General features: G+C 39.1%; 1 protein-coding gene across 1 annotated transcript in view; it reads left to right on the forward strand.

Annotated features, from left to right (window-relative positions):
* SPHKAP (SPHK1 interactor, AKAP domain containing) overlaps positions 1 to 26,177 on the forward strand; it is a 98,655-nt gene extending 72,478 nt beyond the window's left edge. The window contains exons 7-11 of the mRNA XM_032637759.1: positions 12,066 to 12,251; positions 14,071 to 14,157; positions 16,370 to 16,422; positions 16,510 to 16,694; positions 26,034 to 26,177. Of these exons, the coding sequence (XP_032493650.1) occupies positions 12,066 to 12,251; positions 14,071 to 14,157; positions 16,370 to 16,422; positions 16,510 to 16,694; positions 26,034 to 26,177 (655 nt within the window). The remainder of the gene's footprint in view (positions 1 to 12,065; positions 12,252 to 14,070; positions 14,158 to 16,369; positions 16,423 to 16,509; positions 16,695 to 26,033) is intronic.
* The last annotated feature ends 323 nt before the right edge of the window (positions 26,178 to 26,500 follow it).

The following is a 26,500-nucleotide window of genomic DNA, read 5'->3' on the forward strand; positions in this document are numbered from 1 at the left end:
CAATCAAAATAGAATGAGGTAGATTTGGGCTTCCCTGCTGGCGCAGTGGTTGAGAGTCCGCCTGCTGATGCAGGGGACGCGGGTTCGTGCCCCGGTCTGGGAAGATCCCACATGCCGCGGAGCGGCTGGGCCCGTGAGCCATGGCTGCTGAGCCTGCACGTCCGGAGCCTGTGCTCTGCAATGGGAGAGGCCGCAACAGTGAGAGGCCCGCGTGCCGCAAAAAAAAATAGAATGAGGTAAAGTTAAAAGTCAGTTAATTACTACAAGAGATAAGTATAATCATTGAAATTAAACATTGCTAGATATAAACATAATTATTTAAAATTAGATTATTGGAATCAAAACTTTAATGGCATATCTGCAGAGAAAACTATAACAAAAGATAAATGTGAAAGGACTACTGTTTCCACCCATGATGGAGTAATTGAAGCTGAACTTGTTCTCCCTCTGTAAATAACTAGAAAAGTGGACAAAATATATGAAACAACTGTTGTCAGACATTTCACAAAAAGCAGCATTCTGAGATAAGGAAAACAAACATGATGAGCTTTATAATAGTCCAACTTTCTGCCTGGATTCCCTTTTCCTTTTATTTTTATTTTTTATTTTTTTTGCGGTACGCGGGCCTCTCACTGTTGTGGCCTCTCCCGTTGCGAAGCACAGGCTCCGGACGCGCAGGCTCAGCGGCCATGGCTCACGGGACCAGCCGCATGTGGGATCTTCCCGGACCCCGGCACGAACCCGCGTACTCTGGGTCGGCAGGCGGACTCTCAACCACTGCGCCACCAGGGAAGCCCCTGGATTTCTTTTGCAGACAGAATTACAAAGGGGACAAATCTGAGCAGAACTCAGTGGTCACTCAGCTGAAGATTCAGAGATTGGAGGGCGCTATCAGAGAAAGAACTCCAGAAGTCTGTAGAGGGCTCCCCTCAAGTCTGTTACTGAACCCTAAGCCATGCATGTATAGGTGAAACCCCATGAAGCTAGAAATCTGTAAGCTAACAATGCCACAAGCTCACACAGGACTAGGAAACGTTTAGTTCCAACCAGCCACAGTGGAGAAACCATGTTAAACATATGCAGGATTTAGCAGAGACCCTGAAAGAAATCATACCGTAGAATTAGGGCTCAACTATCCCTGAAAAATAAAAACTGATCTAAACTTGCCCTAACAAAACTTGAAGAGAAGCATTGAAAAATCAGGCTGAACTGAAGCTAATTTAACCTAGAATGAGTCCAATAGTCTTTAAAGAAAGGCAACAAAATTCAGCACTCAACAATATAAATTTTCAGCTTAACGTCCAGTTAAGCTGAAAGATTTTACACATTCAAAGAAGCAGAAAAATGTCACCCATAACTGAGACAATAATTATTCAATATAAATATACCTAGAAATTACAGAGATGATGAAATTAACCAACTAAGACTTTAAATAACTATTATAAATATGCTTCAAATTTTAAAGTACACATGATTATGAAAGTTGATGAAAATGATAAACTTATAAATCAGGAAGTACAATGAAGTCTAAGCAGAACAGACAAAAAGAAAACCACATCAGTGTACATCACAATCAAATTATTAAAAACCAGTGATAAAGGAATAGTCTTAAAAGCAACCTAAGGAAGAAGAAACCTTGCATACTGGAGAACAAAAATAAAAGTTGCAGCTTTCTACCACAAAAAAATATAAACTAAAAGACAAACAATGACATCTTTACTGTGCTGAAGGAAAAAAAAAAACTCCCAACCTAGTGCTTTTTACCTAGTAAAAAATAAAGCTATTCATGAATAGGAAGACTCAATATTGGCAAGATGCCAATTCTTTTTAATCTGAACTACAGATTCAATGCAGTCCCTTTCAAAATCCCAGCCACTTATTTTGTGGATGTTGATAAAATGATTCTAAAGTTTATGCAGAGAGGCAGAAGACCCAGCATAACCAGAATATTAAAGGAGAAAAACAAAATCAGGCTGACACTACCTGACATCAAGACTTACTGCAAAGCTTACAGTAATCAAGACTGTGATACTGGTAAAAGGGTAAATAAATAGGTCAGTGGAACAGAATACAGAGCTCAGAGATAGACCCACACAAATATAGCCAACTGATCTTTGGTAAAAGATCAAAGACAATACAACAGAAAATAGTTTTTTCAACAAACAGTGCTGGAACAACTGGACATCCACACACAAAGAATGAATCTAGACACAACTCTAACACCATTAGCAAAAATTAACTCAAAATAGATCATAGACCTACATGTAAAAGGCAAAACTATACAACTCTTAGAAAGGAACATAAGAGAAAATTTAGGTTACCTTGCTTTTGGCAATGACTTTTTAGATACAACACCAAAGATATGACCTATAGAAATAATTGATAAACTGGACTTCATTAAAATTAGAAACTTCTTGTCAGTGAAAGACACTGTCAAGGAGACCAGAAGACAAGCTGTGGACTGGGAGAAAATGTTCCCCAAGACCATCTCCGACAAAGGACTGTGGCAAAAGACTTGAACAGAATCCCCATCAAAGAAGATATACAGATGGCAACTAAGCATATGAAAAGATGCTCAATATCATATGTCATTAGGCAATTGAAAATTAAAACAAAAATAAGATACGATTACACATCTATGAGAATGGCCAAAATCCAAAACGCTGACAGCACAAAATGCTGTTGAGTATGTGAATTAACAGGGACTCACAGTCATTGCTGGTGGGCATGCAAAAATGGTACCACTACTGTGGATTACAGTCTGGCTGTTTCTTACAAAAATAAACATACTCTTATTATATGATCCAGCTTACTTACTATATGATCCAGCTTACTTACTATACTATATGATCCAGCTTACTTACTGTATGATCTTCGTATTTACCCAAATTAGTTGAAAATGTATGTCCACACAAAATACCTGCACACAAGATTTCATAGCAGGTTTATTCATAATTGCCAAAACTTGGGAACAACCAAGACCTCCTTGAGTAGTTCAATAGATGAATAAGCTCTGGAACATCCAGACAATGGAATGTTATCCAGCACTAAAAATAAATAAGCTATTAAGCCATGAAAAGACATAGGGGAAACTTAAATACACATTATTAAGTGAAAGAATACAATCTGAAAAAGCTACATACTATATGATTCCAACTATATGACGTTCTGGGAAAAGGCAAAACTGTGGAGCCAGTGAAAAGATCAGTGGCTGCGAGGGGTTTAGGAGGGAGGAAAGGATGAATAGGTAGAGCACAGAGGATTTTTAAGGCAGTGAATCTATTCTGTATGATACTATAATGGTGGATACATGTCATTATACATTTGTCCAAATCCATAAAATGTACAACACCAAAGTGAACCCTAATGTAAATGGTGGACTTTGGGTGAAAATGGTGCATTGATTTCGGTTTATTAGTTGTGACAAATGCACCTGGTACAGGATGTTGATAGTGGGGGAGGCTATTATGTACGTGTGTGGGCAGGGGACATGGAAACTCTCTGTTCTTTCTGCTTAACTTTACTGTTAACCTAAAACTGCTTGAAAAAAAATAAAGCCTATTTTAAAAAATAAAGCTAACTAGTAATTTTTATACAACAGAATTTTAGAGAATATGCCAATAGGAGATTTGCACAATGAGAAATGTTAGCGGAAGTTCTTAGGCTGAAGGAAAATAATGCTGATTGGAACTTGGATGTACACAAAGAAACAAAGAATCCCACAAATAGTAAATACAAAATATTTTGTTAATTTTAAAATTTCTTTAAGATATAATTATTTAAAACAAGAAATATTGCATTATGACATGAGGGACTGAAATACATGTCAATTATGGTACAAAGGATAGGAAGAGGAAATGGAAGTGTAAAAGTCTTCCTTTCTAAGTGAATTTGTGTAATGTAATCTGAAAATTGACTGTAACAAATTGACAATGCACACTGTAAACCTTGAGATAACTACTAAAAAAGTAAAACAAAAAGCCAATAAGTCAATACTGGAGATAAAATGGAATGGTAGAAATTACTTAGTTAATCCAGAGAAATGCAGGAAAAGAGGGAAGAAGTAACAAAGAATAAATGGGACCAATAGATAATAATTTAAACCCAGGCATATTGATAATTACATTAATTTTTTAATGATCAAAACACTCCAATAAGAAGCAGAGATTGTCAGGCTGAATAAAAAGGCAAAACCCTACCGTAAACCATCTATAAGAAATGTGTTTCCAATATAAAATAACCGATAGGTTAAAAGTAAAAGAATGGAAAAAGAAATATCATAAGAATGATGGAGTAGCTATATTAATATCAGATAGAATCAACTTCAGGATAAGGAATTTTGTCAGGGGAATTTTATCAGGAGTAAAGAGGGATATTTTATAATGATAGAGGGGCCAATTCATCACGAAGACATGGAAAATGTATATATGTAATCACCTAAATAATAGAACTCCAAACTACATGAAACAAAATCTGATCGAGCTGGAAGGAGAAATAGACAAATCCACAGTTACAGTTGGAAATTTCACACTCTTCGCTCAGTAACTGATAGAATAGTAGACAGAAAGTCAATAAGGATATACTACAAGACTTGAGTAACATTCTCAATCAACTTGACCTAATTAACATGTATTAAGGATGCCACCAAATGGCAAAATATACATTTTTTTTCAAGTACACTTGAAACATTCACCAAGATGGACCATTAGGCCATAAAACAAGTCTTAATAAATTTAAAAAGAATTAAACTCATATAGAATATGTTGTCCGACCACATGGAATTAAAATAAAAATCAATAACAAAAAGATGCCTGGGAAATCCACACCCCAAAAAATTTGAAAAATTTCTAAATTATAAGTTGGTCAAAGAATGTCACAAGGGAAATCTAAATAAATTTTTAATTGAATGAAAAGGAAAACATACCATATAAAAATTTGTGTATACAGCTAAAGTGCTTAGGAAAGAAATTTACCTTTATTTTTTATTATTTGTTTAACATCTTTATTGGTGTATCATTGCTTTACAATGGGTGTGTTAGTTTCTGCTGTACAACAAAGTGAATCAGCTATATGTATACATATATCCCCATATCCCCTTCCTCTTGCATCTCCCTCCCACCCTCCTTCTAGGTGGTCACAAAGCACTGAGCTGATCTCCCTGTGCTATGTGGTTGCTTCCCACTAGCTGTCTATTTGGTAGTATACATAAGCCTATGCCACTCTCTCACTTCGTCCCAGCTTATCCTTCCCCCTCCCCATGTCCTCAAGTCTATTTTCTATGTCTGTATCTTTATTCCTGTCCTGTCTCTACATTCTTCAGAACATTTTTTTTTCTTAGATTCCATATCTATGTGTTAGCATACAGTATTTGTTTTTCTCTTCTGACTTACTTCACTCTGTATGACAGACTCTAGGTCCATCCACCTCACTACAAATAACTCAATTTCGTTGATTTTTATGGTTGAGTAATATTCCACTCTATATATGTGCCACATCTTCTTTATCCATTCATTTGTTGATGGACAGATGCTTCCATGTCCTGGCTATTGTAAATAGTGCTGCAATGAACATTGTGGTACGTGACTCTCTTTGAATTATGGTTTTCTCAAGGTATATGCCCAGTAGTGGGATTGCTGGGTCATATGGTAGTTCTATTTTTAGTTTTTTAAGAAACCTCCAAACTGTTCTCCATAGTGGCTGTATCGATTTACATTCCCACCAACAGTGCAAGAGGGTTCCCTTTTCTCCACACCCTCTCCAGCATTTATTGTTTGTCGATTTTTTGATGATGGCCATTCTGACTGGTGTGAGGTGACACCTCACTGTAGTTTTGATTTGCATTTCTCTAATGATTAGTGATGTTGAGCATTCCTTCATGTGCATGTTGGCAATCTTATATCTTCTTTGGAGAAATGTCTATTTAGTTCTTCTGCCCATTTTTGGATTGGGTTGTTTGTATTTTTGATATTGAGCTGCATGAGCTGCTTGTAAATTCTGATTACTCCTTTGTCAGTTGCTTCATTTGCAAATATTTTCTCCCATTCTGAGGGTTGTCTTTTTGTCTTGTTTATGGTTTCCTTTGCTGTGCAAAAGCTTTTAAGTTTCATCAGGTCCCATTTGTTTATTTTTATTTCCATTGTTCTAGGAGGTGGGTCAAAAGGATCTTGCTGTGATTTATGTCATAGAGTGTTCTGCTTTCCTCTAAGAGTTTGATAGTGTCTGGCCTTACATTAAGTCTTTAATCCATTTTGAGTTTATCTTTGTGTATGGTGTTAGGGAGTGTTCTGATTTCATTCTTTTACAGTTTTCCCATCACCACTTATTGAAGAGGTTATCTTTTCTCCATTGTATATTCTTGCCTCCTTTATCAAAGATAAGGTGACCATATGTGTGTGGGTTTATCTCTGGGCATTCTCTCCTGTTCCATTGACCTATACTTCTGTTTTTGTGCCAGCACTCTACTGTTTTGATTACTGCAGCTTTGTAGTATAGTTGAAGTCAGGGAGCCTGAGTCCTCCACTCCATTTTTCTTTCTCAAGATTGCTTTGGCTATTTGGGGTCTTTTGTGTTTCCATACAAATTGTGAAATTTTTTGTTCTAGTTCTGTGAAAAATGCCATTGGTAGTTTGATAGGGATTGCATTGAATCTGTTGATTGCTTTGGGTAGTAGAGTCATTTTCACAATGTTGATTCTTCCAATCCAAGAACATGGTATATCTCTCCATCTGTTGGTACCATCTTTAATTTCTTTCATCAGTGTCTATAGTTTTCTGCATACAGGTCTTCTGTCTCCTTAGGTAGGTTTTTCCCTAGGTATTTTATTCTTTTTGTTAAAATGGTAAATGGGAGTGTTTCCTTAATTTGTCTTTCAGATTTTTCATCATTAGTGTATAGGAATGCAAGAGATTTCTGTGCATTAAGTTTGTATCCTGCTACTTTAACAAGTTCATTGATTGGCTCTACTAGTTTTCTGGTAGCATCTTTAGGATTCTCTATGTATAGCATCATGTCATCTGCAAATAGGGACAGGTTTAATTCTTCTTTTCTGATTTGGATTCCTTTTATTTCTTTTTCTTCTCTGATTGCTGTGGCTAAAACTTCCAAAACTATGTTGAATAATAGTGGTGAGAGTGAACAACCTTGTCTTGTTCCTGATCTTAGTGGAAATGTTTTCAGTTTTTCACCATTGAGAACAATGTTGGCTGTGGGTTTTTCATATATGGCCTTTATTTTGTTGAGGTGGGTTCCCTCTATGCCTGCTTTCTGGAGGTTTTTTATCATAAATGGGTGTTGAATTTTGTCGAAAGCATTTTCTGCATCTATTGAGATGACCATATGGTTTTTCTCCTTCAATTTGTTAATATGGTTTATCACATTGATTGATTTTCATATATTGAAGAATCCTTGCATTCCTGTGATAAAACCCACTTGATCATGGTGTATGATCCTTTTAATGTGCTGTTGGATTCTGTTTGCTAGGATTTTGGTGAGGATTTTTGCATCTATGTTCATCAGTGATATTGGCCTGTAGTTTTCTTTGTGACATCTTTGTCTGGTTTTGGATTCGGGGTGATGGTGGCCTCATAGAATGAGTTTGGAAGTGTTCCTCCCTCTGCTATATTTTGGAAGAATTTGAGAAGGATAGGTGTTAGCTCTTCTCTAAATGTTTGATAGAATTCGCCTGTGAAGCCATCTGGTCCTGGGCTTTTGTTTGTTGGAAGATTTTTAATCACAGTCTCAAATTCAGTGCTTGTGAGTGGTCTGTTTTTATTTTCTGTTTCCTCCTGGTTCAGTCTGGGAAAAATGAACAAACCTATAAATTTCTCTCAAAAGAAAATGGAAACTAGTGTTTTAGATATAATCACTATTCATTCTGAATCCCTAGTTATGTGACATGGGGTATGAGATTTACTGTAAATAGAGTGGGAAATTGAGATAAAATAAAATATACTGACAGATTCATTTTTAAGCTGGATGTTTAATGTCAATCATTGAGATTTAACTTCTGATTTAGTAAGGAATATACTATAATGAATTTTTTTAATAACATAAGGTCCTAATTCAGTAAGGAATTAGTCCAGGAAATTATTTTTTAACCAAGTAAACAAATGGTTTAGGAGCCCTCCCCTTTGTGCTGAGTATTTGCCTCATTTCCACTTTGGAGAATATGTATATTGTTTCTATTTGTCATCAGCGAATTAACTTATCTTTCATTTGAATTTAGTTAAACTCAGTGAATATTCCTTTGGCTACATCCATTCTTCCCCTTTCTATCTGCCCAATTTAGAAAAATCTCAACATTTTTGAAAGAAAAATCAAGCTTATTAAGGATCTCTTTTCACCAAATGTTAGCAACAGATCACACTAGAAACAGCCACACCTCAAAACCGCACCTGTACAGATACTTTGAGAAGGAATCTTAGGGACAAGATTTGGTGTGCTATTACCTATGTAATTCATTCACATATCAAGGGGATATTTAATCACACCAAAAAAAATCTACATTTGAAACTCTACACTCTATACTAGAACTCATTTTAGCAAATATTGTAAAAAGTACAACCATTTTTGGAGAAAGGATAACAGTACTAATTCTAAGATTGAGGAAAATTATGTAGATCTTTCTGTAACCGATCAAGTGTTTTGCATAAAAGTGATCAAGTGTCTTAAGGTTGTATTTCCTGGGAACAGACCTTGAGAAGGGAGAGTTCAGGCAAATATATATAATTTGTTAAGGAGTGCTCGCCAGAGAAGAGTGTACATACATGGGTAAGAAGGAAGGAAAGACAAGAGTGGACAGAGGGAGATGGTCCCCCCCCCAAATATGTTTGTACCTGAGGGCACAGCGCATCCTATAGGAAACCCTGAAGCTGGGATGGTCTGTCATGTTTAGTGCAAATTGAGGCAAGGTGGAACTTTTATATCTCTGTGTCAGCTGGTCATTGGGGTGCTCACTGGGACAGGGTATAACCCTGGCAAGGCAATTCCCAATCTGAGGACAGCTCTCAGTGTGGCTGGCAGCTGCCATTACTCTCTACACGCCAGTGCAACAAGGGCCAAGAAAAGCATTCCAGTCTCCACTCACCGAGTGACCATATTTTTCATTGTCACTGAGAAATACACTCTTGCTTTTTGTTTGCAAACATTAATGTCCTTCTCTTTGTGCTATTAGTTTTGATGAGCCTATGAGAAAAGGCTCCATGAATCTGTTCACATTTCTGTGCATTGGCTTTCGGAGCAAAGAGCCTGGCACCTGGAATGAAGGTTGAATCAAATACTAAACCCTGAAGATAGAGACTTCTAAAGAGATACAGTGATTCATTTCCCTGGAGCTGTTTAATTACATTCCAGGGTAGTGACATCTCCTCCTCTCCACAGAAAAGATTTGAATGTGTTTCTAATCTAGAGCAAAGTGCTCTCTCCTCCATCATGTCTCTCTCTCTCCCTTCTCTCCCTGGAGAAAAAAGAGAGGCAGCTGTGTCGCAGGCATGATAATTTTGAGGCTCCTCTCCTGTGTGCAAACTCACTACAGGTGCAGTGTGCAGTAGGGAATTGGGGCGACAGGAGAATGAATGCAAGCTGCTCTGTGAGAAAAGAAGTGGTCTGATCTCTAATCCAGAGCACTTGTGTGTGTGTGTGTGTGTGTGTGTGTGTGTGTGTGTGTGTGTGTGTGTGTGTCACTGTGCCAGGCAAACAAATGGAAAGTCAAGCTTATTAAAAACCTGCTTTCACCAAGTGTTAACAGTAGGGTGTGATAGAAACTGCCACACCTCAATACCATAGTTATTCAGAATGCCATTAGCTTGTAAGAAAGATCTTTCTCATATCTTTCTACATAAGACTTAACAGGTAGGGCTATCTAAATTTGAATATGGTTCTACTTATGAAGCTAGGTAATTTTAACAATAACATATTCATCTAAAAAATATTTAATGTGTTCACAGCTCTACTCCAAATACATAAAAAAGTATAAAAGCTCTTAATAATGTATGGTATATACACTAGACTGCAAACTAGGAAGCATTAAGTGCTACCGAAAAGAAAGAAAGACAGACTAATTGCTTTGATCATTCAAGAGAGAGATGGCCCTAGTGAGAGAGATTAAGGACGACTTCAGGGACGTGAGAGCATCTTGGCTAAGGAACAGTAAGAAACAAGGATCAGGAAAGAATGTTATTAGACATATGATTGTTAATGAATTATATAATTTACTAATAAAGAATAATATATACTTACATACAAGCACTAAGATAAATGCATTAAATGATTTTATTTTCTAGCTTATTTCTTCCAAAAACCATTATGAGGTTAGTATTCTTATTTTTCTTGGAAAGTTTTATTAACTTGTCCAAGTTGAATAGACGACACATGGTAGAAGTGGAAGCTACAGCACTGGACTGCAGGAACAGTGCTCAAAGCACCCTGGTCTCCAGCATTTGGTCAGAGGAAGCAACGGGGCAAAGGTCAAGAGGCAGGAAATGTATGGCACATTTGAGGAGCAGCAGAGAGTCTGGCTTTACTCAGTAATGAACTAGGGTCATACAGATAAAACTGGATAGGCAAGGGAAGACCGTGAAGGAAAGAGTTTAACTTTAGGAAGTTCTTGAAGGTTTTTGACAAGAAAAGCCAAAGATATATGCCTTGAGAACGTTAATTAACATTAACCTGGCATATGTGTGAAAAAGGTTTTGAAAGAGGAAGAATAGTCACGGCTGAACTGTTAGGAGGCTGACACAATATAGTCCAGGCAAGAAGTCAAGTTTCAGTGCCCAGGAGTCTCAAAACTTGAGATCCGATGTCTGGTACCAACTCTTGTTGTAACTTCAGGTAAATCATTCCACCTCACTGGGCTTTGGCATCCCAATCTACAGGAAATCTGTGAGGTTCCTTCCAAATCTAAATTCTAGAAATTTAGAAAGATCTCAATTAACATAACTACCTGAGCACAGAGACAGAGATAAGTATGTGAGAGAAACTTTAGAGATGGAACTGAAAAGCATAGCAAATGATTGAATGTAAAGGTCAAGGAGAAATCAGAAGTTTTCTGCAAGATTTTAAGCCCGGACACTCAGAAAAGTCAACGAAATAAGAAATACAGGAAGAGGACGGGAGGGCAATTAGAATTTGTTTTATATAGGTCGATTCTGAGCTGTTAGTGAGACAGATTGGAGATGTTCCGAAGACCAACTGAGGAAAAGAGCCCCAGAATCAGGAAGAGGGGCCCTGCCTGAAGCTCAGATTTGGAAGCTATTTTCACAGGCAAAATAGATGAGACTGCGTAGGGACAGACTGGAAAGGAGGGCAGTGAATCAATCAGAGCTGGCTATACTATGTTTAAAGGACAAAGAGAGAACCAGGTTCCAGGCATGGAGTGTCCAGAAAGGCAGAAATTCGTGGGAAGCCAACGAGGAAAGGTTTCAAAGAAAAAACCTTGTCAGATCAAAGGTTAAATGCTTGATATAAAAAGGTGCTCATCCAGAAAAGTGATGCTGATACAAATCAGAGGTTTCAGAGGGAGAGGATGGGGTAAAAAAAAAAAAAAAAAAAAAGGTGGCTGCAAGTGCAAAATACATATAGAGGCATTTATAGGCAAAATGGTTTGGTAAACCACTAGAACTGGGCTGGGTGTTGTTCTCCCAACATGGTCCACATACAACTTGCATTAGAATCACCCGGGGTGGTTATTTAAAATGCAGGTTTCTGGGCCTTCCTGCAGAACCCCTGAATCGTAATCTCAGGGGAAGGATGCTCTGGGTATCTTTATTTTAAACACCACTGCCCTTCAATAATTCTTATGTATGCAGGCCAGGTTGCTTCAACATGTTTTTTAAATGAACGGAGGGAATCCGTAGAAAGAGATCAAATGAAGAAATAAGAAAGCTGGTAGAGAGTAATCCTGAAAAGGCAAAAGGTAGAGAGTAATCCTGAAAAGAAAGATTCCATCTATGTCCTAGGACATCCTGCTGACTATGGCAGAGATCCATGCTCAACAGAGCATGCAGTGAGGTTCCCCTAAAAAGGTCAGTCTTGTGCCTGCACTCTTAGTAATATCTTACCGTCTACAGTGACAGCCCTGATGCCAGAGATGTACCAGAGGCTGAAGTCTCAACAGAAGGCAGAGCCCCCGATGAGTTCTCCAACCCTCCCGGCAGCAGTGGAGAGAGCACGGACAGCTGGTCCCAGCTCGCCAATGAGGAAGAAAACCCAGATGACACCAGCAGCTTCCTGCAGCTCAGTGAGCGATCCATGAGGTACCTGCTCTTTAAATGACTTACCAGGGAAACAGGTCTCAACACAGATTCCAGAAATGCATTTTAATCATTCTCTGCAAAGGGTCCCTAATAGCGCAAAAAAGAAGGACTGCCCGTCATAATTTGTGCTGAGAGCTATCTAATATCCAGTTATGGTTTCAACTAGCTTGGCCAAGGTTGAGAGTCATCTGTGTTCCCTTCTCTGCAAGCTCCAGCTAGTGCATTCAATGATGACAACTGTGAGTTTTTAAAGAAGAGCTGCTATTACACCTGGTGTGTTTGACACTTTCTTTCTGGTTCATTTGTATTTCAGATGCAAGACAGGCTGGGTTTACATGAGGCGTTTCCATACTGTGTTGTGTTGTTTGGCCTGACTGTTCCTCCCCTTTCTCTGCCTGCCCTCTGTATTGTTGCTCTAGAAAAGCTAGAGAGGTGCTAAAGAGAGATCAGATTTGGGAGGACCTGAGCCAATCAGGAGACATAAACTAAAAACTAGTCCTTTGTGAGGTGAGAATGAAAAGAATCTTCATGTTTCTACCCAAAATCTTATTTGATACTGGGCCAACAAGTCCACAGACTTTCCAGAAAGGCCAATTGGAAAATGGGCTTCCGATGCATCTGGCTGTATGGCTCCTTGAAAATTTTACTTCTGACAGTTCAGTCTGTTTAGACTTAGGAAAATCTCACAATGTTAAGTGATATATCTAAAATTTCAAAAACTGGTGGGAAATGTTATCCTATAGAGATAGAAAGCAAAGAGAATTTGAATCTCTGGACTTAGCATAAGTTTATACAGTTAATTACCTCCAGAGCAATGTTTGAGTCATCAGATTTCAATCAGTGAAAACATTTAGTACCCCACACGAAAACCAAGACAGGAATTTGAAATGAGGGGATTTAGTTGCTTATTCATGGAACTCCTGACGGAAGAAGACTGTCCCATTACACGATATCCCAGCACTCACTCTTTGAAAACCTTACTTGAAGAGACGTCATTGGAAAATAGAGAAGGTATGAGGAAATATAGTGAGTTTGGTGAAATTGGATGCATTCCATTTTGCAAGAACCTAAAAATGGGCTCCACTCTTCTGTGTTTCAGTAAACAAATTCCAGGCTAGTAACTAGACCATATTTTGATTGTGCATCCTACAAAAATGTTGCAATATGTGATCCCTCCTTCTCTACAACACACAAAGCATCAGGTGTTGCTATTTCTCAAAGATTTTAAGATAGAGTTATAAAACTCTGGCATTGCCCAACTCTGTACTTGTAAATTCTGTAGTCCCTCAGAAAAAAAAATGAGACAAATGCATGTCCTATGAATATCCCTGACAGAATGGCAAAGGGAAAAGAGAACATGCATCGCTGGTTTCTGTCAAAAGCCAAGAAGCAGGCAGATAAGCATTCCCGTATCTTCCCCCTCAGCCAGCGTTCTCAGAAGTATCTTAGTCTCTGGAGGTATACTCAAGGAGTCTCTTGCTGATGGATAAACATGCTTACTGTCACTAGGATGGGGAAGAAAGGAGTCATGCTGATTGTCACCCACTAGGTGTGGTCCACCAGGTATGACCACTGCAGAAATTACGAAACATTGATGACGATGATGATGATGACGATGATTGGCTTGAGCCAAAAATGTCTTTTGTTGTGTTTTCCCCTGATTTGGTCAGAAATAAAGATCAATTTAGGAGTCCTAGACACTAAGCAGTATTCTTCTGGGGACCAAAGGAAGAACCTCTTAGAATGGTGGAGCATCAGTGTCAGCAGTGTGGCCAGGTGGTGGACACTGGCATTAATATGTAAACTTTTGCTTTGTCAGCAATGGCAACAGTAGTGCCACTAGCAGTCTTGGCATTATGGACCTGGACATTTATCAGGAAAGCATGCCATCTTCTCCCATGATTAAGTAAGTAGCCACTGAGATGCAGTGATTGTGAGACCACTACTCCGATTCCATCTGGCCATCCATTTTGATCATTTGAGTTGTTCCCGACCACTGGTTTCATCATGTCTGTCCTGCTGAGGTTCCCAGACATGTATGATTTCATGTCACTGGAGTAAGAACTCAGACCTGCAGTAGCCTCACCCTTCCCACCACCTGCCTTCTGGATTTCAATTCTGCCCCCTATAATATAATCATTTATATATATATATATAAACGTATATATAATATAATATAATCGTTTTGGATAAAGCTTATCCATATAATCAGACATATATGTCATTTTACCTAGTTGGTCACAGAGAAACAAAAATCCATTTAAATTGTTCTATGCCAACCAGCGAAAACTATTGTTCAATAGGACATAGTGTGAATGGCTTTGCCTTTACTTGTAGATGCCTGGGATTATTGCCACTAATGAGTCCAATACCAAATGGCACCGTGGTGGAACGTGTCATTTTTATATATGCTCCCCACAATATGAGGACCTTCTAAAAGACCAAGGGAAAAAAGTACAATATGTGTGTCATAAAATATGGTGCATAAAGGGAGGGCAACATGAGGTCAGGACTATATCTAGAGTTTGTGATTGTCCTGGAAAATTAAATGAATTGAAACCTATTTTTGACCATTATGACTTATTATTTGGAGATTTCTGAAATTTCAGAAAAATGAAAATGAAGTATAGGACTAAAGTTGCTCCTTGATCTATTTTTTCAATTATTATCTAGAGCTAAATCATTTTTATTTCACTGTTTAGTCAGGTATCCTGCCTGCGGGAATATTTCTCAGTGATTAAAGGTTGCAGTGCATTCTTTATTGTTCCACACAGCCATCATTCACAGGTAGAGATGAACATAAACATTATCTTGGGTTTGTTTTGTTTTTTAAAGGAGGCAAAAGAAACAAAAACACTTTGGGGTAAATTTATTTTTTTCCTACAGGAAACATTTGTTTAGGTATTTTGTCCATCTTTCTCCCCAGTATGAGCCTAGGACCCCACAGACTACAGATAGAGAAAACCAAGACCATCTCTACCCATATCAGCATCCTGCAGCTCCATAGTAGTAGAAATCGTATCTACCATATGTCATTTCACTTATGTCACTTGGATAGAGATCTAGCAGAAAATCTAGACCCTTGGGAAATTGGCCATCCTTCTACAAATAATTAGGTGCTCATGAAAGAACAATTACACTTTCTCTCGACATCAGGAATACTATGGGATTAGCCAGATCTTAGCAGTAACAGAGAATATAAGGGAGAATCCTCTCGCATAGAGACACATTTTTAAGAGCACCTGCAGTTTAATTTCTAGACAAGACAAAAATACAGAACAACAACCATGGGCTTCCCAAGATGGTCACTTCCTTTCAGCTGTTGGGTCATATACTCTTATTTTAAAAGCATTAACTGAGTCCTCCCACTATTTACAAATCTCCCTAATAAGTACTCACTATGTGAAAGCACTTCAGATGTTGAACATGACTATATTTAATGAAATTCTCACTTCCATTATGAGTATCTACTTCTAAACCACCCCCAGCCTACTACATCTTCCCAGTAAAAAGAAAGAAAAAGAAAATTTTCAACTAATTGAGATATTTTGTCACCCTTCTTAAGTTCTAAAGTTTGTGATTGTCTTTTCACTCATTTCAGGTCAAAGAACCAAGTATAGGTAGAAAAATATTTTCCTAAATGAAAATGCAAGTTTATGTTGCTGTCATAGTATAGAAAAATATCATCGTCTCAAGATGGAAATATATGGTTCTGTAAATGACAAGCAAATACAGAAGAAGGATAAGTCCTCAAATCTGATCTAGTTACCTACAAAATCCTTCCTTGACTGTTCAAACCTGTGAATGTTTATGGAAAGAAGGTCAAGAAGAAGAAAAGTTTGCATCTCTCAGAGTCTCCCACACCAATTATCCCAACTAAAACCATGCAGTTTATCTAGCCTTTATTTTAGGGGTAGTGTTATTCATTGCAGACCCAGTAGTCCTATGTAATAGCCACGTTGGTATTTCCCTAGTATTTGTTTAGTTTATTCCACAAAAACAATAAATATATGAAACTTCAGAAGCTTTTAGATCAATAAGACCCATCACCTCATCTAGCACTTACACCTTGCTCTTCCTAAACATTACCAACCATATATTGTTGTTTTCTCCCAAAGTGAATTAGTAGAAGAAAATGAGATTCTTAAAGGACAGTCAGAAAACATAGAGGGTAAGCCACGTTCCCATAATTTTGAGACAAAATTTGCCTGTGATCTTTGTATGGAAATTGTAGTAAGGCAGTTGTGTCTGTATTCAGAACGTGCCTCTGGAATGCCAGTGGGAAAGGCCAGCCGCCCGGGGAGCCTGCTGGTGATCAACTTTGACCTGGAACCAGAATGTCCTGACACTGAGCTTCGAGCCACTCTGCAGTGGATAGCTGCCTCTGAACTCGGGATCCCCACTATCTACTTTAAGAAATCTCAAGAAAACAGAATCGAAAAGGTACCGTGTTCCCTGTTTGTATATCATCAAGGCTTTGTGTTTTATCCCTGCTTAAAACTCAGTAAATGCACAGTTAACCCATTTAAATTTTTTCCTTCACTTTTCACCTTAAAATTGTGATTAGAAATTTGAAACCTTCCACCTGCATAAATATAATCATGATAATTCTTTGACCGTCAATTTGTCTTAGCTAGTTGGTGATGATGAAAAAGTAAATTGAGGAGACAGGATAGTTTTCTAAGAGTCTTATTTTTGTGTGTGTTTCCTCACTCTGGAACCAACCTCTTCATGACATTCATTTAAATAAAAAATAGAGAAGGAAAGGCAAAAAGGATTCTTCAGTTAATTTTAAGTCAATCAAAAGGGAGGCTATCTGGTGAACCTAATCTAATCCAATGAACCCATTAAAAGCAGAGAGTTTTCTCTGGCTAGTGGCAGAAGTAAGAGAGACTGACAGCATGAGAGCATGAAGGGACCGCATGACAAGAAATTGGGCAGCTTCTAGAAGCTTAGAATGGACCTCAGCCAATACTCAGCAATGTGAGGCCATCCTGATAATTAAACTATGGCATGGCGTCAAAGAGAAGGCATTTTTAATTCCCTATGGGACAGATTTGCATTGGATGGGCTTTCTCATTATTTTCTCCACCTAGAAATATAAAGCTAAGAAATAGATCCCTAGCCAACATCTAAATTAATAGCAACTCTCACTCTAACTCCCTTTCTCTAAGACCAGACACTTACTCTTGTAGAATCTCAGTTATTAAGGTTAAAGCAAGAATCCATCTACCAATGTCTTCGAGTTCAATTTTCCATAATTTAAAAGTATGTTTTTAAAAAATTCAAATTCATAATAATGTTGCTATGTTGGTTTTCTATTTCTGTGTAACAAACTGTCACAAATTTACTAACTTAAAACAACAATACCCAGCTCTGTTGTCAAAAGTTTGGATGACTTCCATGCTCTCTACTGAGGGACTTACAAGGCAGAAATCAACATGTCAGCCTGTCTGGGCACTTATCTGGAAACTGTAGAGAGAAATGAGCTTCCGAGCTTGTTAGGGTTGTTGTCCTAACTGAGTTCCTGTGGTTGTAGGACTTAAGTCCCCATTTCCTTGCTGACTATTGGCTGAGGTCCACTCTCAGCTTCTAGAAGCTGCCCAATTTCTTGTCACACAGTTCCTTCATGCTCTCATGCTGTCAGTCTCTCTTATTTCTTCTGCCACTAGCCAGAGAAAACTCTCTGCTTTTAATGGGTTCATTGGATTAGATTAGGTTTACCAGATAGCCTCCCTTTTGATTGACTCAAAATTAACTGAAGAGTCCCTTTTGCCATTTAAGATAACATAATAAGGGCATAATTATCTCATTCTATTCATGGTACTGAGGATTAGGGCAGAAAATCTTGGAAGCTGCTTCAGGATACTGCCTATCTCTGCCACTGTGCCTTTTTTAATGTCTTAGAGTCACTTCCACATACTCGTTATACTTGTTTCTCAACAATGCTGTGAAAAGAGCAGAATGGATATTATTGTCCCTTTTTTACTAATGAGCAACTCAACACTCAAAAGCTAGTCCATGAGAGAGTCCTCAGAGAGTGATATTTGAGCTTAGTGGTAGAACCCCACTTTCTCCACAGATCCCTGTCAGTAGTGCGTCTCTCTCAAGTTAGATTGCCTTTGAGTTACAATCTAGACTTTTTAAAATGTGTAACTGCATTTTAACCCTCACTGCCAGAATCCTACAGCCTGAAATTAAAGGTCCTCTACCCTTTTGCTCAGGCACATGGTAATTACAACAGCGTATCTATGTCTGCATCCCCAGACAATGGGATTGGCTACTGAAAAAAATCGAGAAGGAGACCTAGTTTATTTTCCATGCCCTCTTCCACTTCAGCCTCTCTCTCTAGCCAGTAATTCATATTTCTCTCCAGGCCTAGAACTGCCTACAGCTCTACGCTCTCTGAATCTAGATACGTTCCTATGCTTGGCATATGCAAGGTGATGAGTGGTTTGCTATTTAATAAATTCTCCTTCCACCTTACCATCCAGCCTGCCTAGTGCAAAGGATGCAGTGAAAGAGCACTTCACTTTTGACCCCTCCCTCCTGCCATACACAATCCCAAGACCCCCTGCCATGGGGAGGAGAACAAGAACATTCTCAGCCAGGGTACATTCTCAGTTTCCTGGAAAAATGAAAGGCAGTTTGGTTTCCAAATTTATCTCAAGCCTCTCCCTGAATAAAAGCATTACCTGGTGCATTTTCAGATGGTCTCTTAATGGAGTAGATTTTTATACAATCCACCATTTTGAAGAAACAACGTAACACTCCATGTGAATATATGTCTCATAAATTCCCCTTAGATGAAAGGACAAGGAATATGTCATTAACACCTTAATTATGTACATGATGCTTTGACACAATATTTATTTATCCCCACTGATTTTCAGTTCTCAAAGAGGATGCCTGTCTTTGCTCATAACTATTTTTTCTGAGAATATAAATGCTCCACTAGTGTTACCAAGAAAAACATTAATGATGTTTCACTCCTGTTCAGCATCAGTTCAAGGAGGTTATTTCCAAGTAATGTAATTTTATGGACTGAATCTTCTAACAGTTTTTTTCCGAGTCAGTTAGGGTTCTCTACACATAGTGGCTTCTCCATAAAAGGGCACTTGCCTGTGCCCAGTTCTATGACAGAACTGGTGAAATAAAGCAAACTGTTATGTAAAATTTTGACATCCTTTCTTTTACCGATAACACATTTGAAGACCTCATTCTGATTGTTTTTAAATTAGCCAGGAAGTTAAGTGGCCATTTTCAAGTGGTGTGGAAGAGAGATTGTGGCTTCCTACCAAGGAGGCTGTGTCACCTGAGAGCAGCAGTGTCTCACTAGCTCCTCATTGGCTTGGAGAAGATTAAAGAAATGTCTCTGTTAAGTTCAGCAATGACATTCCCCCACTGTCACTAGAGTATGAAACACCATTCACAGATACATACCCTGAGTCCCTATCTGTGTAAATTCTGAATTTTTTGGATAAACTAATTTAGCCAACACACCTCCCTTGATGGTGGTCTCAAGCATGAACTAAAATGACAGAGGATATCATGAATGAATACTGAAGCAGCTCATCCTTCCCACCGCTGCCGGTGAACTTGGCCCTGGAGTTGAAGGGCACCTAATGTCAGCTTGTAACTACTTCCAGCCTTATTTCTATTCAAAAGGCAAATTCCAAACATTCTGGGTGCCCACTGTACTGTCACTCCTCTCCGATAAATGACACCTTTTCAAGCTTTCTCTTTTAGTGTTCTAATCATTAAAATTCCAAGTCCACTTGAATGTCGTACATTCGGAACATTCATGAAAAGTTTATCGAATATGTACAACATGCCAGCCACTGTTCTAGGCTCTGGGGACACAGGGAACAAAAGAGACAAAATATCCTACCCTTTTGGAGTTCACATTCCAGTCTAGGAAGGACCCAAGGTAGGGAGAACATAAACCAAGAGGCTCAGGTTGTAAAGACCAAATGTGAAAGTGATGGGAGCTTATTCTGGACAAGGAAAATGAGAAGCACACTGAAACAGTACTTCTCACCCTGTGACCATGAGCCAAATGCACAGAATCACCTGGGACCCTTATTTACAATTCATATTCCTAGACCCTTTCTTGGAACTCACTTTCTAAGAGTGGGGCCCAGAGATATGCATTTTTAACAACTTTGCTCAAGGACAGTGATGCTAATGGACACCAAAATTTGAGACTCCCTTCCATAAGAAATATCTTGAAGGAGTGGCAGAATTTGAGGTGGCTTTAAAGTATGCTGAATTCCAGAGGAAAGACTGCTGAGAATTCCAACACCTGAAAATCTAAAATAGTTTGTGAATTTAATTCACAATGACTTTGACATCAATTAAATTTAATCTACTTAATTCAAAGCAGGGATGGGGAGAAATCTTGAGAGCAATTGTTTTTAAAAATAGATATCAACTAGCTAATTGTTCTGCTTTTTTTTTTTTTTTTTTTTTTTTTTGCGGTACGCGGGCCTCTCACTGTTGTGGCCTCTGCCATTGCAGAGCACAAGCTCCGGACGCGCAGGCTCAGCGGCCATGGCTCACGGGCCCAGCCGCTCCGCGGCATGTGGGATCTCCCCGGACCGGGGCACGAACCCGTGTACCCTGCATCGGCAGGGGGACTCCCAACCACTGTGCCACCAGGGAAGCCCTGTTCTGCTTTTTTGAAGCCAAAGCATTATTTTCTCTAGCTCTTTTACTTCTGTTTAAATTCAATGAGCTTCAGTGAGCTAGAATGGCCTGATGACTGGCCTTGCAATAAATCAGGTGCCTTTCGCATCTTTAAGCTCATTTTGAGAATTACTTCCTTTTCTTGAAGGCAGTGCATAGAACAGAATGTGCAAAGAGGAAACAGATGTAAACTTACCTTCCTAAGAAAGTGGGAGTCAGAAGAGGAGTGGCCTCGCCTTTAATTTCTTATTCTTTTCCATATGCAAAACAGTGGGAAGAGAATGAGAGAGAAAATGTTGATGGCATTTACTGTTAACCTAACTTTCCCCAAAATACTACACTTTAAGTCTCAGTTTTGAAAAAAATACATGACAAGGGAAGGAAAAATAAGGAAGAATTAGATACTGTCTTAGCTCAGGCTGTTCTAACAAAACACCATAGAGAGTGGCTTGAACGGCAGACATTTTATTTCTCACAGTTCTGAAGGCTAGGAAGTCTGAGATCAAGGTGCCAGCAGATGCATTTCCTGGTGATGGGCTTCCTCCTCTCTGTGCCCTCATGTGGCAGAGAGAGAGCTCTGGCATCTCTTCCTCTTCTTATAACGGCATAAATCCCACCATGGGAGCCCCATCCCCATGACCTCATCTAAATCTAATTATCTCCCAAAGGCCCCCACCTCTTAATGCCATCATATTTGTGTCTTAGGGCTTCAATATATGAATGGGAGTGGGGAAGGGGGGGGACACAAACATTCAGTCCATAACAGATATTGTCTCTCCATTTGTGAACGTAAGAAAGTGTCTGCCTTGAACTGAATATTTTGTCATTGTTCTCAAATTCAGTGTGTGCTAGAATCACCTGGGGAGCTTTTATAGACCCCAGTGGGTGAGCCAATTAAATCAGACTCTCCTCTTGTGATTAAACTCAGGCTTTGGGGTTTTCTCGATGTCCCTGGGGGTTCTAGGGTACAACCAAGGCTGAGAATCACGACTCCACAGGCCATAATTGCAGGATCAATATAAAGACCAGCTCACTTGTGCTTAATCAAGTGGAATTCACCTTGGAACAAAAGAAGGTATCTGCTTTCAGAAATCTAAGTTGAATGTTTTCAAAAACCCATACAACTTGCAACAACTCCCATAGATTCCACCATATGATTTGGTAAACAATTAATCTAATTTAATAAATGTACCTGAGAATATACAAGGCATCTACCATGTGATACTTTTCTTCAAATGAGTCTACCAGTGATATACCATCACAGGATAGAAATTCTTCTAGTTACCTAAGACGAAACATTTGTTCATGGAAATGCCAACTATGATACATAGGAAGGGAGCCTAATTATTATTGATTGTGAAATAACAGGAAATGAAAATTTTTTATTTTTATATGTCAGTGCATTGGAAAGAAAAACTCAGATCTCTGACACACTAAAGCTGATTATGAAATTCCCAAGTCAAAAACATGGACAGATACAGTGAAAGGTCTAGAACCAACTGCTAAATAGAATGCAGTTTTTCAAGGCTGTAGTAATGAGCTGGAAATGTCCTTTTCTGGTTTCTTCACAATCTCAGCTTCATTTTTGTCTAGAATTTTTTTTAAATGAAGGAAGAAAAGAAAGTGTAAGACCTTCCCTGCTCATCAGCCCCACAGATGGTTCTAGGTCTCGATGTCTGAGATGAAGTCATCATGGCCTAAAAGCATGCTATATTTAGTGGAACCAGATCATTTTTTAAAATTGCTTTACTGGGATATTGGCCTGGACTTAGAAATCATGAGACAGATTCTAGCGTGTGACCATTCGACAAACTACTGACAGAGTGGCCTAGGTGATGGGGCACTTTGACAACTTTGGCCAGTCAACAACATGTTATGGTCATCACCACAGTGGGAGACCCTGCTTCAGCAAGCCCCAAATAGATGCAAAGTAGCTAATCTTGGGCTTCCAGAAAGGTCTGAAGCAGACAGCCTTCTGGGAAAGATTTAGCCAATATTGGCATCGGCTCTAGAATTTTGATTCTTTCTCAGAGCAATACCTGAGAGATAAAAGTTGGGAATAAGATAAAAGTTGGGAATAAGTGGCCCAGTGAACCAGTGTGTATAGAAAGAAAAAAGAAAAGTGCTAAGGCTAATTTTCTATTTCTGTTTACTTTATATTGACTGCTTCTTTATAAGACATGTTAAGGAAGAGCAAATACCCTCAAGGGACGAGTCTAGCCTAAGACCACTGATGACCCTGGAGGGAAATCTTGAAGCCAATGAATTATGAGCCTCTCTCAGTGAGACCTCAGAAACTTGATGTTCAAGTCCTCTCCACTAGGAGCATCTAACTTCTAGACTTCCAGTAAGAGCTGGGAAAGTCTGATTAACCAAATCATGCAAAGACATCCTAGCCTTTCTCCCCCTTTCCCTGAGGCCTTATGTTTTTACCACTTTGTCCAATAGAAAACATGCCTGGTATCTTTCACACATACCAAGAAACAAGTAACAGCTCACAAAATTATTTTTACGCCTCTCCGTAAATTACTAGTAATCACCTGTAATGTTCCCCTTTCTGAGGGTATTTGTGTTTTGAGCAAAGCCTTCACCTAAAGGATTAAGCTGTCTAAAATTTCAGATCTAACAGACAGAAAGCTAGGCAGAATTTTGAGGGAAACCAGACAACTAATAGTCTCTGAAATTCTATCACTGAGACTGATGGAGCTGATTGGCACTAACCTTCCATGGCTGTTAGAGTGACCAGTGAAGAGAGGTCCTAGGCACCTTTACCCCCACGATATACATGCCCACTCCCAGGTACAGTGTGATGAGACACCTGTCCCATGACCAGCTTTGACTCTCCTCCTTGCCTACTACCATTGCACCAGACTAGGCTCTGCCCAGCCTTTGCCTAGATCCATGGCCCCCCAGTCATTTTTTTGGAGCATCCTATCAGTAGAAAATTACCGAGTAAGAAGCCCCAAGATGTGCATGCTAATTTTTAACTATATATGTGCAAATACATTATATAAAACTCAAGAATGAATATTTAGACAAGGTTCATCTTCAATGATTCTGGATGTCACTCCTTATTTCAAATAGCCTTCTTGATCATTTTGAATGTATTTGACTCACATTTCGTTGTTCATTCCTTTTGTCATTCTGCAAATATTTATTGAGCCCCTATTAGGTGCAGGCACTAGATATAAAAAGGTGGCTAAGATGATGTCCTTTCCTGGGAGATTTACTCTCTGTAATACAGTTGCCATCGGCTTCCCATTGGTCTCCTTTTTTACATCATCTTTTAGATGATGTTTATGTTTCCATGTATTAAAAGTTAAGCATTTTATTTTCCAGCCTAGAGAATTGCTTTATTCTGATTAAGCCAACACAAGGCTAGTGAGTACAATAAAGCACTGATTTCCGTAACTGTGCAGTAGTTGGTGCCATCACAGCTGGGAGAAGAAACATAATTTAATAGTAGCTCTCGGGCTTCCCTGGTGGCGCAGCGGTTGGGAGTCTGCCTGCTAATGCAGGGGACACGGGTTCGAGCCCTGTTCCGGGAGGATCCCACATGCCGCGGAGCGACTAGGCCCGTGAACCACACAACTACTGAGCCTGCGCGTCTGGAGCCTGTGCTCCGCAACAAGAGAGGCCGCGATAGTGAGAGGCCCGCGCACCGTGATGAAGAGTGGCCCCCGCTTGCCACAACTAGAGAAAGCCCTACGCACAGAAATGAAGATCCAACACAGCAAAAATAAATAAATAAATCAAATAGAGCCCAGTAATTCCTGAAAAGTCTAGATAAACAACTTCAATAAACAGTCACAGGTTCTTTAAAAAAAAAAAAAAAAAAAAAAAAATAGTAGCTCTCTATAAGACAACTTCTCAGCAATTGAAATGAATTAGCAAATGCAAACTGAAGAGGGGGGAGGAAAAGACCAGAAAAAAATTAGCATTCCACTTTCTAGCTGATCTTGAGAGTCTGAACAAATGCAAAATGAGCAGAGGAAAGACATTCTAGAAGGAAACATTGAAGAAATAGTAACTAAACTACAGCCCTCATCTTTTTTAACAAATAGGTTTTTCTTCCTCATTAAACGATACCAGATTCCCAGCTTATCGTTTCTCCCAGTGTTCCAAATAAATATCAATGGCTTATTCTCCTACGACCAAAATGCATGGGGTGCAATAGTAGAAAGAGCTTTGGGCTGGAGTGTTAGAAGACCATACATCCTACTGCCAACTTTTCATCTCACAAACCCACAATTTTTCATCGTTAAATGCCTGCTTTACAGGGTTGTTGACCGAATTAAATGAGATAACATGCATGAAAGTAGATAGTTCCTGCAGGTTTTGGCTCTTATAATCATTAGTTTGCTTTATACGTATCTGACTAAGGAGTTTGAGAAGCCTTCATTCTGGGCTTCATCCCACGGTTTCACGAAGGGAACCATCTATAATGCTTTTCCCACCTTCCCACCCCCAACTCACAATGCACCTGTAGTCATAAACTTTCTACGTTGTGGCCACCTGAAGCTGGTACCGTTAACCAGGTGATGAATCTAAGATGTTTCCTCAATCTTTGCTTTTCCTGTTCCAATGGAAAGCCAGTGTCTCTCGAAACTTGATGAAGAGGGAGGGAAAATTTCAAGATGGACTGAGGAACCGGTAAATAACCCTACCCAAAAGTGTAACACAGTTTATTTGGCCTAAATGTATACATCCAATGAGAACTTATCTGTGACACCGACAGAAGGGACTGGGAACCATGCTCTACAGTCCTGTTAGAGAGAGTCCAACCCAGAGGAAAACAGATCCGAGGAAACTCTTCAAATATCTAAAAGATAGACTGTGGCAAGAAGAATTCCATGTAGTCTCCCAAAATCGAAGGATGGCAACTGCTGTGAGGAACATTTCAGTTCAGTTGAAAGAACTCGCTAATTATCTGAACTGTCTAAAAAGAAAATAGACTGTCCTAGAATATAGTGTGCTGTCACTAGAGATATTAAAAAATAACCTGGAGAGCCACTGGCTTTGGAAGAGCGTTTGAACGATATAACTTTGAGGACCCTCTGTGATATGTGAGCCTAACCCTGTGCTTTACTTTAGTTTCTAGATGTCGTGCAGCTGGTTCATCAGAAGGCCTGGAAAGTGGGAGATATCTTTCATGCAGTTGTTCAGTACTACAAAATGCGTGAGGAGCAGAAGGATGGGACCCCGAGTCTCTTTGACTGGCTCTTGGAACTGGGATAAGGCGGCTCTACCTTTAGGGTACCCCTTCCTTCATTCCAGCTTAGATCACAGTGGTTTGCTCTAAATTTTCTCAAAACATCACATCACATTAACAGAGCTATGAAAAAGTCTGCTGTTCAAGTCTGCTGCACATCGAATAAATCTGAGGAAAAGCAAAATACCAGTCTGTACAAATCAATACAACCGGTGGGTGAGTTCAAAGGAGCTTGTATTAGAATGGCTGGAAAAAAACAGAATTTTAATGGGCCCAAATGAAAAACTTATAACTAGGCCCAAACTCCAGGAAAGTTGCCCTTACATATTTTTAATAATATAAAATGTTA

Source organism: Phocoena sinus, chromosome 7, assembly GCF_008692025.1.
Source record: "Phocoena sinus isolate mPhoSin1 chromosome 7, mPhoSin1.pri, whole genome shotgun sequence".
NCBI lineage: Eukaryota > Metazoa > Chordata > Mammalia > Artiodactyla > Phocoenidae > Phocoena > Phocoena sinus.